Source organism: Amblyomma maculatum, chromosome 9 (genome assembly GCF_055883805.1).
Source record: "Amblyomma maculatum isolate TAMU_Amacu chromosome 9, ASM5588380v1, whole genome shotgun sequence".
NCBI classification, from domain to species: Eukaryota; Metazoa; Arthropoda; class Arachnida; order Ixodida; family Ixodidae; genus Amblyomma; species Amblyomma maculatum.
The window spans coordinates 105,948,677-105,961,029 of NC_139352.1; the positions used below are offsets into that span (position 1 = coordinate 105,948,677).

General features: G+C 49.5%; 1 protein-coding gene across 1 annotated transcript in view; it reads right to left on the reverse strand.

The window, feature by feature from the left end:
- Positions 1-12,353, reverse strand: part of LOC146180101 (uncharacterized) — a 50,838-nt gene that overhangs the window by 23,071 nt on the left and 15,414 nt on the right. Inside the window, exon 2 of the mRNA XM_084580327.1 lies at positions 3,156-3,200. Within this exon, the coding sequence (XP_084436453.1) occupies positions 3,156-3,200 (45 nt within the window). The remainder of the gene's footprint in view (positions 1-3,155; positions 3,201-12,353) is intronic.

The following is a 12,353-nucleotide window of genomic DNA, read 5'->3' on the forward strand; positions in this document are numbered from 1 at the left end:
CAATGGCGCGCGTGACAAGCAATCCGCATCTTGGTGTTTATGTCCCGACTTATAGACAACAGTGACGTCATACTCTTGAAGACGGAGGCTCCAACGAGCTAAGCGTCCAGACGGGTCTTAAGGGCTTGCTAGCCAGCACAAGGAATGATGGTGGCTGACAATATGGAAGGGATCGTCCATACAAATATGGTCGAAACTTGCTGATGGCCCAGATTACCGCAAGGCACTCCTTCTCCGTTGTCGAATAGTTTGCCTCCGATCGTGAGATCGTTCGGCTCGCGTAGGCGATAACCCGTTCTACTCCGCCTTGCCACTGAATGAGTACTGCGCCGAGGCCAACGTTGCTGGCATCAGTATGTACGTCGGTTGCGGCGCCTTCATCGAAATGGGCGAGTATTGGGGGTCTGTGTAGTAGGCTTCTAAGTTCCTGGAAGGCTTGTTCTCGATCGTCGCCCCACAAGAACGGTATGTCTACTCTGGTTAGTGCTGTCAGTGGTTCAGCTATCTTAGAAAAATCTTGGACGAAGCGCCGGTAGTATGAACAAAGACCTAGAAATCGTCGAAGTGCCTTTTTGTCGGTGGGGCGTGGAAAATGTGACACTGCGGTAGTCGTCTCGGCATCAGGGAGAACGCCCTGTGCACTGACAACATGGCCGAGAAAGCGTAGTTCCTTGAAAGCAAAGTGGCATTTCCCAGGCTTGATCGTTAGTTGCGCGCCTTTGAGTGCTTGAAACACGATGCGCAACCGATCCAAGTGTTTCTCGAAAGTAGGTGAGAAAATAACATCATCTAAGTACACCAAGCACGACTGCCACTTCAGACCTGATAAACTGTGTCCATCATACGTTGGAACGTGGCCGGTGCAGAACAAAGACGAAACGGAAGCACCTTAAACTCGTATAGGCCGTCGGGCGTCCCAAATGCAGTATTCTCTCGGCCTCTCTGATCCATCTCGATTTGCCAGTATCCGCTTTTGAGGTCTAATGAGGAGAAGTACCTGGCGTCGCGTAGTCGGTCGAGGGCATCATCAATCCTGGGCAGCGGATAGAGGTTATTTTTAGTCACGTTATTTAACTTTCGGTAATCTACACAGAATCTCAAGGTGCCATTTTTCTTCTCGACAAGGACTATACTGGCGACGCCCATGGTCTCGTCGAAGGCTAGATCACGTCGTCCGCAAGCATTTCATCCAATTGCGTTTTAATGGCGTCACGTTTCTTAGGAGAAACCCGGTACGGGCGCTGGCATACCGGTAACGTGGTCTCATCGGTGATGATGAGGTGCTTGGCGACAGGAGTACGACCGACCTTAGAGCCTGTGGCGAAGCAATCTGCGAAATCGCTCAGAAGAGCCGAGAGAAGATTCTTCTGATCGGGCCTCAAGTCGGGGTTAATTTTCATGCTTTGCAGAACATGACGAGGTGCGGCCTCTTCTTTAGGGTTCGCTCCGGCGGTGCATAAATGAGCCAAGGCAGTTAACATCGTGAAGGACGGCAACAGCCGTGTCCTTGGCGAGATGCCGCATCTCCTTAGCAAAATTTGTCAGGAGGACAGTAGCACAACTGTTCTGGAGTTGTACGAGTCCTCGAGCAACGGGTAATTCCTTCTCGAGTAGTAGCGGAAGGTGCCCATCCGCGATGCCCTCGTAATCGTGGAATAAGTCATGCTTTACAAGAACCAAAACACTAGAACGTGCCGGAACCCTCACGTCATCGTCGACTATACGCAAAACATTCAGACCCGGATCTTCGTTTTCAATGCGCGCCACGGCTCGTTTTGTCGAAAAGGAAACACGCTCTTCTTTCAGGTCAATGACAGCGTCGTTGGTCTGCAGGAAGTCTAGACCAAGGATCAAGTCTTTCGAACACTCAGGAAGCACGATAAATTCTCCGACATACACAAAACCACGGATGCCGACCCGCGCTGTGCACTTGCCTGCAGGTTCGATCAAGTGACTTCCCGCCGTGCGAATTTTCGGGCCGGACCAATGTGTCAAAACTTTCAATTCTCGGGCGCGACCACGGCTTATTACTGAATAATCGGCACCAGTGTCGAGTAAAGCCGAAACCGCATGGCGCGATTTAGGGCGCGATTGCCGCGCGGATGGTGGGACACGCGCGTCATTCTGGCGCGTTCCCACCAGTTCCCACTACGAAATCGCGCCGTCACGTGGTTCTGCGCTTCGTAGAAAAAAACGCCTCGCGCGGCGCGTCCACTGACGCCACGGCCGGCGTCCACCAATCAGCGTGCAGTCACGTGTCATTTTGTTTTTTTTTTTTTTGGTTTGCCAACAGATTGCTCTGCTCTCCGCGCATCTCGGCGGAACCTTTTTGGCGGAACTTCGTTGTTTCCTCGGGAAAGCTGGTAGGAGCCACGTTGGCCACGTGCTTCACGTATCGTGTTCGTTCGCGCGTAGTGTTTCGCACGCAATGTTGCTGTTCGAAATTAGGTTCGAAATTAATGCACTTTGGAGGGAATGTCGCTGTTAGTTACATGATGATTGTTTTTATTCTAGTGTCCTGTAATTTAAAGGGCATATTATACATGCGGTAAAAGAGATAACTCATCTCGTAGGGAGTTATGTGGTCTGGCAACCCGGAAAACGCGGCGCGACACCGCCGCTATATATACCGCCGCTCAATTTTTTTTCGTGCGGGTGCTTGCGCGTCGGCGGCAACGCGGCCGTTTTCCGCGCGTCGCTTTTTTCGCTCGCGAAAAACGCTCCATGCGGTTCCGGCTTAACGCGGTGACATCCACTCCATCAATCGTTACACATAAATCGGAGGTAGTATGCCGGATGCTGTCGCTACCTGACACAAGCGAAATCTCGTCGGGTCGGCCTGACGATGACGGAGGATCTCCACATTTCCCGACATCAGCGACCCTGCCTCCGAAGGCCGCTGGTATTAGTATTCCCGGCTAGGGCTGGGAGAGGAGCGGCGTCGGGAAGAGTGGCGACTTGTCGAACGGTAGCTCGTCGGGGACGTAGACCGACGCTCTTGGTAACCGGACGTTACGGGATACTGTCGCGCTGCAAGGTCGCTTGCAATCTCAGTCGGTCGTTCGTCATTCCGAGGGTAGAGGTCCTCCGAGGCGAAACCCCACATGTTGACGCGGCGGTACGGGCACGCCCGGTAAAGGTGACGGGCTTCCCCGCAATGATAGCACAGGGGCCGACGGTCCCGGGGCCGCCATACTTGACTTTTATGAGGTGGCTGGAAAGTTGGCGGAGGGGAGTAATGAGGCTCCATGCGGCTCCATGCGAGGCCCTCCATGCGAGGACCCTGCGGCTCCATTGCTGGAGCTGCGGCGTTGATACTATGGTCTGGCGGGGGAGCCTTACGTAAGATGGACGCGTAGGTTGGCCTCGCGTCGAACGTCTGGTGGGGAACGCGCTGCTGGGGAACGTCAGCAACTTGCTGAGCTGCCATACGCACCTCGCCCGGACGACTTCAACCAGTGAAGGAAAAGGTGTTGTGTTGCAAGGCATCCGGAGCGCTTGCAGTTCCTCCCGCACGACAGAACGGATGAGGTTGCTTAGTGCGTTCATGTCGCTGCCGACATGCACAGGGGGTGCGTCAGACCCAATGATTTTCACGTCACGGTTGTACTGACGGGCTCGGTGTTGCAGCGTTGTCTACATAGTCGCTGCCTCGCTGAGAAACTCCGCCACAGTGCGCGGTGGACTGCGCACCAGTCCCGCGAAAAGTTCTTGTTTAACGCCCCGCATCAGGTGACGCAGCTTCTGATCTTCTGGCATTTGTGGTCTGCACGCTTGAAAAGGCGTGTCATGTCCTCAAAGAACATACGCACGCTCTCGTTCTGGCGCTGATTGCGCGAGTGTAGCGCAGCTTCTGCTCGCTCCCGGCGGTCGGCGCTAGGAAAGGTGGCTTTCAAATCACGACAGAATGCTGCCCAGGATGGGAAGGAAACCTCATGGTTTTCAAACTATGTCCGTGCAGACTTTTCAAGAGCGAAGTACACGTTGTGGAGCTTGCGCTCATCAGACCACCCGTTGTAACGAGCGACTCGCTCGTAGGTCTCAAGCCAGTCCTCGGCGTCCTTGAACATGTCTCCATGAAAAGAGAGGGGTGTTTGCGGCTGATGACACAGGATGTGGGTGGGAAGCCTGCTCTCAGATGTCATTGCAGCAGGTTCTGCGGCCGTCTGAGGGTGCGTCGTCCTGGTAGCGGTCGGAAGGGGTCCGAATTCAGGGGGCTCTCCACATAGGCGGCGGCCGAGGCGTTGATGTACGGGGGTAAGCTCCATAGTGACAGGTTGATTATGCAGGACCGGATCAAGACCCAGCACTTCCACCATATTTGTAACGTAACGTTACAAAGAAGGCGCTCTGGAACCAAAGAACACCAACAACCAGTCAGGTCAGCACGAAAGCGGAGCACCATTTTTTCTTCGTCGTCTTCTCCGAATCGCCCATTCAAATCTTCGTCGTCTATGAATGGAATGTGTCTATGAATGGAATAAGCACGCAAATATACCACGTAAGCCAAACAAACAATTTTACGAGCCGGCAGGAAACAAAGTTGTTGAAAGATACCATCATACACGTAATCAGCAGCACAATTTGGGGGGAAAAAGAGACAAAAAGTTTATTAGAAACAGCAGATGAACCGAAAACAATAAACAAATGGCAGTGTGGAAGAATTCAATGTACTACGTTTTAACATCAGATTAGCTAAAGCAGATTTAAACGCATAATAGTCATTTACTTCAACAACCGATGGGGGAAGGCGATTCCATTGTGCCGATGTGCTGGGGATGAATGAGTTGTAGAAGTGATTTGTTTGGCACGAAGGAATACCAACTTTATGGCGGTGATCTATCCGAGGAGACATGTAGCAAGGTGGCGTAATGGTTTTCTCTTAAGGATAGGGTTATTATAGTAGATGTTATGAAATAGACGAAGACGGAATATATTTCTACGTTGAGACAGTAGTGGCAGTGATAAGCTTGATTTCACAGCATTGACACTAGAATTACGATGATAGAGAGAATGAAACGGGCCGCACGCGGTTCTCAATAGATTTCAGTTCATAGATTAGTGTCTCTTGATAAGGGTCCCAGATGGATGAAGCATACTCCAGTTTACTACGAACCAACGATTTGTAAAGGAGCAATTTTACTGACTGGAGGAAAGACTAAAGTTGTGACTTATGTAGCCTAGCATGCGATTAGCGTTGTTGGTTATGTGATCTATATGAGCCTTCCAGTTAAGATTATGGGAAATAAATACACCTAAATATTTATAGTAAGGCACAGACTCAAGGCTATTATTATTAAGAAGGTATGAGGGTAATAAAGTGTTACGACAAGAGACACGCATATACTTGCATTTGTTAATGTTCAGTTCCATGTTCCACCTGTTAGTCCATTCAAGGGCATGATTAATATCGGATTGAAGGAGAGCAACGTCAGCATAACTGTTAATTTCACGGTATATGTCGCAGTCATCTGGGAAAAGATTTATTGTTGAACATAGTTATCAGGTAAGTCATTGATATATATAAGAAAAAGAAGAGGCCCTAGCACAAAGCCTTCTGGCACGCCTGATCCAACTGGAGAAGTGAAGGATGATGTGTTATTAGCAGTGACAAACTATGAACTGCAACATTTTATATATCCAACCACTATCCAGTCTGCAAAGTCTTTATTGATAATCAGTCACCCGGACAGTTCTTCGTTTCTGACTTCTCATCAAAGCGTCTAGAACGTGACCTGGCCTGCAGTATATGATGCAGACTCTGAGGCTAAACACAGTGATTTTAATGTACTGTGGTATTTCTCAGGACATTTATTTGGTCGCATCAAATCTTCAATAAAAAATCAACTAACAATGATTCGAACTACGGCACTAAAATGACAGCCTTGAATTTAAAGTCGCCCAAAATATACAACATTCCGCAAAAGCGGGCCTCGATGGAAAGCTCTCGCATATCTGCTAGCGTAAGTGATGCAAGTATTAGGCGTGACATGTAAATTTGCGAAATATGGATACACTATAAGGAAGGTGAGAGAGGTATACTACATGACATACTTTTGCAAAACTTCTTCTGCTCCTTTTTGCTGCCATAGTGTGATAGATATGTTTTAAAACTCTTTATACGTGAATAGTAAATCATATACTCCTGAAGCGATCCAAATTTTCTCTCTGAGGTTGGAAAAATTTAAAAGCCCAGAAACTCATTCTCCTCTTAATTTATGTACAAACAATATATCCAACATGTTTGCTGCGTACCCCCAACAGGACGGAAACGAGGACGAGAATTGTGACAAGCGGCGGGTAGCTATGCTTACGTTTTTTAGTAATAACCTATAAAATATCCTGTGTGTACGCTACAACACTTTGGTGAATCTGTCACGGTCGGTACGTGTACGTTTCAAGAGGCCAATAACAAAAGCTAGGCTGTTTATAGAGTTCACTTCGACTGTCTATTCCCTAGAGAATAAAGATAAAACAGATAATAAGTGGAGACAGCACGTTAAGTGCAGATATATTGCTTGCGCGACTGTACGTGCAGAGCATGCCGTCAATAAGCCTCCAGCGTGTGGAAGCCCCCGCATTTCTCAGCCTTATACCCATATACCCTGTTTACCAGCTTCCTGCGTTTGCTTGCTCGCGGTAGATGCTGCAGGCTAAGAACGTCTGCTCTGTGCTCTGAGTGTTTGCGGTTTATGCCAAGAAGCACATGCAGGTCACGTTGATGCTTCAGTATTCTGTTGGGAATTCCGCCGACAAAATTTGCTCCTACCAAAATTGCAGCTCGGCAGCAAAAGAGTGAACAGGAGAGAGTTAAGGGACAATATATGTTTTGTCCCAACTCCACTGCTTTGCGCTTGCTTGTGGTTTTGTTGAATACGATATCTTTCCCACTCTCCGAAAGATTTCCCGACAAAATTGCCTTTACATTTCTTGACAAGTTAGGTTACTTATATATATTTCGCCTGGCAATTTGGACAGAGTAGTGCAATCCTGTCTCAGCACATTACACTTTTACGCGGCATGCCATTGAAGAAACATGGCGTAGTTCCCTCTTGCAGAGTTGCGCAAAGAGGCAGTTCACACGATTCTGACTTCTACCATGGGCACTTTGATGAACTATGAAGAACGCGAAGCGCGAGCCGTGAAAGGGAAGTTCCGGAGGAGTATTGTCGTCGCCGTCGTCGGTGTAATACGAGAGAACAGTGTCACCTTCCCATCAAGAGCCGTCGGTTTAAGGAGAGCTGAAATAGCGACGCTTGTTACGGTCGTATATAGCATTTCGCTCCGACCTGGTCAACTTTCGCTTCCCTCTCCGAGAGTGCCATCCGCCACGTTCGTATGACTGATCCTAAAGGGCTGTACATTGCTCATCACAGAATTCAATTTCGCTGTCGAGAAGACACCCATTTTTATCCTTCTCCTGATTTCTGCCAACTGCATCTTCCGAGGTGTCCTCTTGTTTCAGCACTACCTAAGCTGTCTCTGCTTCTGATCTGCTATGTGGCTCCCCTAATATGCACGCAAAAGGTGCAGGTGACGTCAATGTGGTCGTCGCGTTAGTAGCATATTCTGGAGTAGGCTTTCGCAGCAAAGCAGAGCCCGAAACATCTATGCAGGCTTCGCCGAAGTCGGTAAATGTGTTATGGATTATCCTGCCAGCTAAATTCGTCGACGACCAGGCCTCGCTGTGTGGAGCGTCACCAAGTGGTTCCGCGCCACTTTCCTCTGTGGCAGAATCCGCTCCGACGTGTCAGCAAAAAAGCTACCTTAAGCTGTCAGCTCTTCTTCCCCCTCGATTCTCTCATCGTTGGAATCGGAGACTCCGTGCTTGGTCTCCAGCTGCTCATAGGAAGCTGGACAAGAAACTGTGTCTCTGTGGCCGGACTGGCGCTGCGGTGTGGTGCTGATCCTTACCACAACAGCTTGACTGAGCCAAATGCAGCGCATCGGACCCATTCGAAAAATTTGACTGTCTATTGCATCCACAGCGCGAGCGGCGATGGCGTCTCCCCTTCGCGGAATTACTGTAGGTGCGAGCGGCTCTCCACATCCGTTTCGCCTGCGTTGCACCTATATATACGCAAGATGATATCTGTAAGTGGAACATTGGTATTCTACTGATCCAGACCTAGGTTTCTGCAAAAAATGCATTTCTGAAGTGAAAATGGCCGCGATGGTATTTCAACTAACTAAAGAAAGCATGCCGCAGGCAGTAGCGGCGCCTGTGGTTTCTTCGTCCTCTTCATTTTATTTATTTATTTTCTTTCGAAAAGTTTGCCACAAGGCATAAGTTGAGAAAGGGGGAATGGGATGCAGGAGATAGAAAGTTAAAAGAAGGAGTGAAGTTCAGTTGCGCTTATGTATTCGAGAAGGTTGGCAGTGTAGCGATTGTCCATTGTCCATTTCTCATAATCACAATCGCGATTCCACCGCAGGCCCACTTTCATGATTATCCGTTGCCTAATGTGAATCGTTGATGGACACGTCCACAACAAGTTACGCACATCGCAGACGTCAGGTGGAGTGTCACAGTGAGGGCACTTGTCAGTCACTGGTAGATCTTTTTCCCGCAATCGATGTGGAACAGATGGGGTCAGAGCCGCCCCTGCCCGGATCCGGCGCACTGTTACCTCCTCCTGTCGAGTAAGACTACGGGGGAGAAGGTGCGATCACGAAGGAATGAGAGCGCGTGTTCGCTGGCGCAGAACTTGAGAATCGAAAACGTGGGACAGGAACGGATCTGGGGGAAGAGGGGAAGGTGGTGGATCGCCTGATGTGTTTATGTGCGTCATAGCATCCGCTTGAATATTATGTGGATCACGAGCATGGCCGCGAGTCCAGTGTATGCGCACAGGACATGTGTACTTTGAACAGAGCAAATGTATGGACTGTGTTATTTGGAATGTGCGTCGAACGGCCTTAAGCTGTTTAAGTGCAGTGAGAGAGTCTGTGTAAAGATGAACTGCATTGAATGTAGGAACTGGCGGAAGGGAATGTATGGCATTGTAAATGGCTTGAAGTTTCAGTGCCAGAGGGGTGCACGTATCCGCGGTATATGTCACGTGAGTGTTGAGATGCGGATGAGAGGGACTATACACAGAAGTAACTCCTCGCTCTGCAGTATGTGATGCATCGGTATATAATATGCACCCTTCAGGCAGATGTGTTGGGTGATACCGACGGGGAAGCAATGGGGCAATTGTCCGTGAGCTGCCAGTAAGACCATAGAGGTAGTGTCTTTAAATGATGTAGTTGTAAAGACTGTTTGCGAGCTCTGTTTGCCATCCGCTGATCAACGACTTCAGTGAGCATATTTAGCTGGGCGTACATCTGATTGATTATGCGAAAGTGTTTGACTGCTTAGATCACAGCAGATTGTGGCAAGCTCTCCAAGAGATGGGAGTTGCAATTCACCTCATCTGTCTCCTTAGGAACCTGTATGAAAGGCAGGAGGCCACAGTAAGAACTGGGCGTGGTCTCACTGATTGGTTTCCGATTGCGAAAGGAGTGAGGCAAGGCTGCATACTGTCGCCCTGCTTATTTAACCTATATGCAGAGTGCATCATGAGGAAGGCCGGTCTGGACGAGTCTTTAGCTGGAAAACGTATACAACAACCTTAGATATGCGGATGATACCACTTTAATGGCAGAAAGTGAAGTGGAACTCAAGAGACTTCTGATGCGCGTACAGGAAGAGAGTGAGAATTTTGGGCTTAAACTGAACATTAAAAAGACAAAGATCATGGCGTCTTGCCCTATCAAGTCCTGGAGCATCAATGGACAAGAAGTGAGGCTGTGACAGATTTTCTCTTCTTGGGCTCCAAGATTACCACGGAAGGAGACTGCAGCCATGAAATTAGGAGACGCCTACTTCTGGGAAAGAGAGCAATGGTTAGCCTTGACCGCCTAGTAAAGAGCCGAGACATTAGTCTGCCAACCAAGATCCGTATGACTCGTGCTATGGTCTTTTCAGTTGTTATGTATGGATGCGAGATTTGGACTGTGAAAAAGGCTGACCGCCGAAGAATTGACGCGTTTGAATTGTGGTGCTGGCGAAGACTCTTGAGAGTTCCTTGGACTGCCAGAAGATCAAATCAGTCAATATTGTCGACCAAGAGCGAGTATTGCGACGCCGTCGACAAACCCTTGTATTACGTTAGCGGGAGAACACGCAGGACTTGAAGAGTTCGAACCAAGCTCAGTTCTTGCCCCGGTAACTTCGACTTCTAGTTTCCTTCAACAGTGCCGGTAGAACGTCGTAGCGGAGATGGCGAACGGCGACGAGGGGAAGATGATCGGCGAAGGGTTTGATTGTCGCGAGATACAAAGTCGAAACCGGGCGGAGTTCTCGGCGAGAGCTGGTCGGTATCGTAAGTGTGGTTCCAAAGATTAGGACGAGAAGGTGGAAGGCGTTGGCGGCAAAGGTGTGCGACATGACCTGGCAGCCCACAAGAGTAGCAGATTGGCCGGTCGTCCGCGGTAAGCCAAGGCTTCGTAGGGCGTTGGCGTACCCTTGGAATAGGGACGATAAAAGCAGATTCAGCCAAAGGCGAAGGAAGGTTAGAAGGAGCGCGCTGGTGGGAAAGAGGTCCTGATGGCGTTAGCGGCCTGGCCGCAACTTGGGCGTACGTTAGTGGTGCCGTTACTTGCACTGGCACTGGGCTGGTCGGCAGCACTGGGCTGGGCGGGAGCACGGAACTTGGCGGAAGGACATCAGCGATGTTGTCTTGCACGGCACGCCGTAGGGTAGGGGCCAAAGACGGAGCCATGTCAGGAACAAGGCGGCCAGTATCTTGTAACTGAGGGACCAGTGATAGCTGGCGGGCGACCTCTTCGCGAACGAAGGCTTTGATTTGTTGAATCAAAGGGCTGTCCTCTGATGGAGTAGAACCGCCCAGAGCTACTGCAGAGATGGTGTCGTCTCTAACACCGGACCGCCGGGTAGGAGCGTGCTTCTTACGAAGCACGTCGTAGCTCTGGCAAAGTTTGATAACGTCACTGACCGTGGCAGGATTTTTCACTCATAGCATCTGGCACGCGTCGTCAGAGATGCCTTTCATGATGTTTTCTATCTTATCCGCTTCGGACATTAAGGGTTCGACACGTTTGCACAGGTCAATGATGTCTTCTGTGTAACTGGTGAACGACTCTTCGGCCTGCTGAGCGCGCTCGAGCAAGCGTTGCTCTGCACGGAGCTTGCGAACTGTAGGGCGGCCGAACACTTCCGCAAAATTCTTCTTAAATGCAGACCAAGATGGCAGATCTGCCTCTTGGTTGCGAAACCAGAGGTTCGCCACGTCAGTCAGGTAGAATATTACGTTACCTCATTTGGTAGTGTCGTCCCATCGGTTGTAAGTACCGACACACTCGTACACCGACAACCAATCGTCGACGTCTTGATCAGCCGCGCCACTGAAGAGGCATGGGTCACGCTGCCGTAGAGCTCCAGAACACAGGATCGTGGTTGGGAGGGGCGGCGATGTTGAGGCAGTATCGTCCGGCATGGTGGAAGCAGATGGCAATGTGCGGCTTCTTAGTTTCAGGGTGGACGGGAACGTATCCAGCAGCACTTGCACTAATTGTAGGGGTGTGTTTATTCGGTAAACCCAGATGTATCCAGCCGCTCAGGAGGAACTCGCTGCGGAGAGTCAGGCGTGGCGAATCAGCAAGGCAGCGGCCAACGCCTTCGTCCTCGAGCGCGCCAGCACGCGATGCATGGCAGTGGCTATGAAGACGAAGATTACCACACTTCAATCGACAGAATCTAGTCGTTTCAGATAGGATGGTCTTGATGAACCGTATGCTATGCCCCCATGGTCTAACCTTGAGCGAACGACAGAACGATAGATATGCAGGAGGGATGCCCTGTATGATCCGCAATGCTTTCGAGACAATATTTTCAGGACGTTGAGGGCCTGCGCAGCTTCTTTCTTTAGGTTGTTAATGTCAGGTAAAAATGTCAGATATGTTGTCAGAAGTGATGCCTACAAAATTTTGTTCCTGTCGTAGTGGCAGTGCTGTTTGGTTTAGATATAGTGTTTGATCGGCCTGCAGGTCTCGTCCTAAAGAAAACAGGACTGCTTCAGTTTTTAGGAGAAAATCTAAACATAGTTTGATCTGCCCAGATAGCCAGTATATTTATTAATATTTGCATATATCGTTTCCAAGTAGATGTGCTGGATAAGGCGCACGCTATTTGCAGGTAGTCTGCGTATACTGAGTACATTATGGATCTACGTATGACTTTTGCTATGGATTCATTTTGATTATAAAGAGGATTGTACTCAGAGTGCACCCCTGGAGTACACCATTCTTTTGAGTAAACGTATTGGAGAAAGTTGCACCTAGCCGGA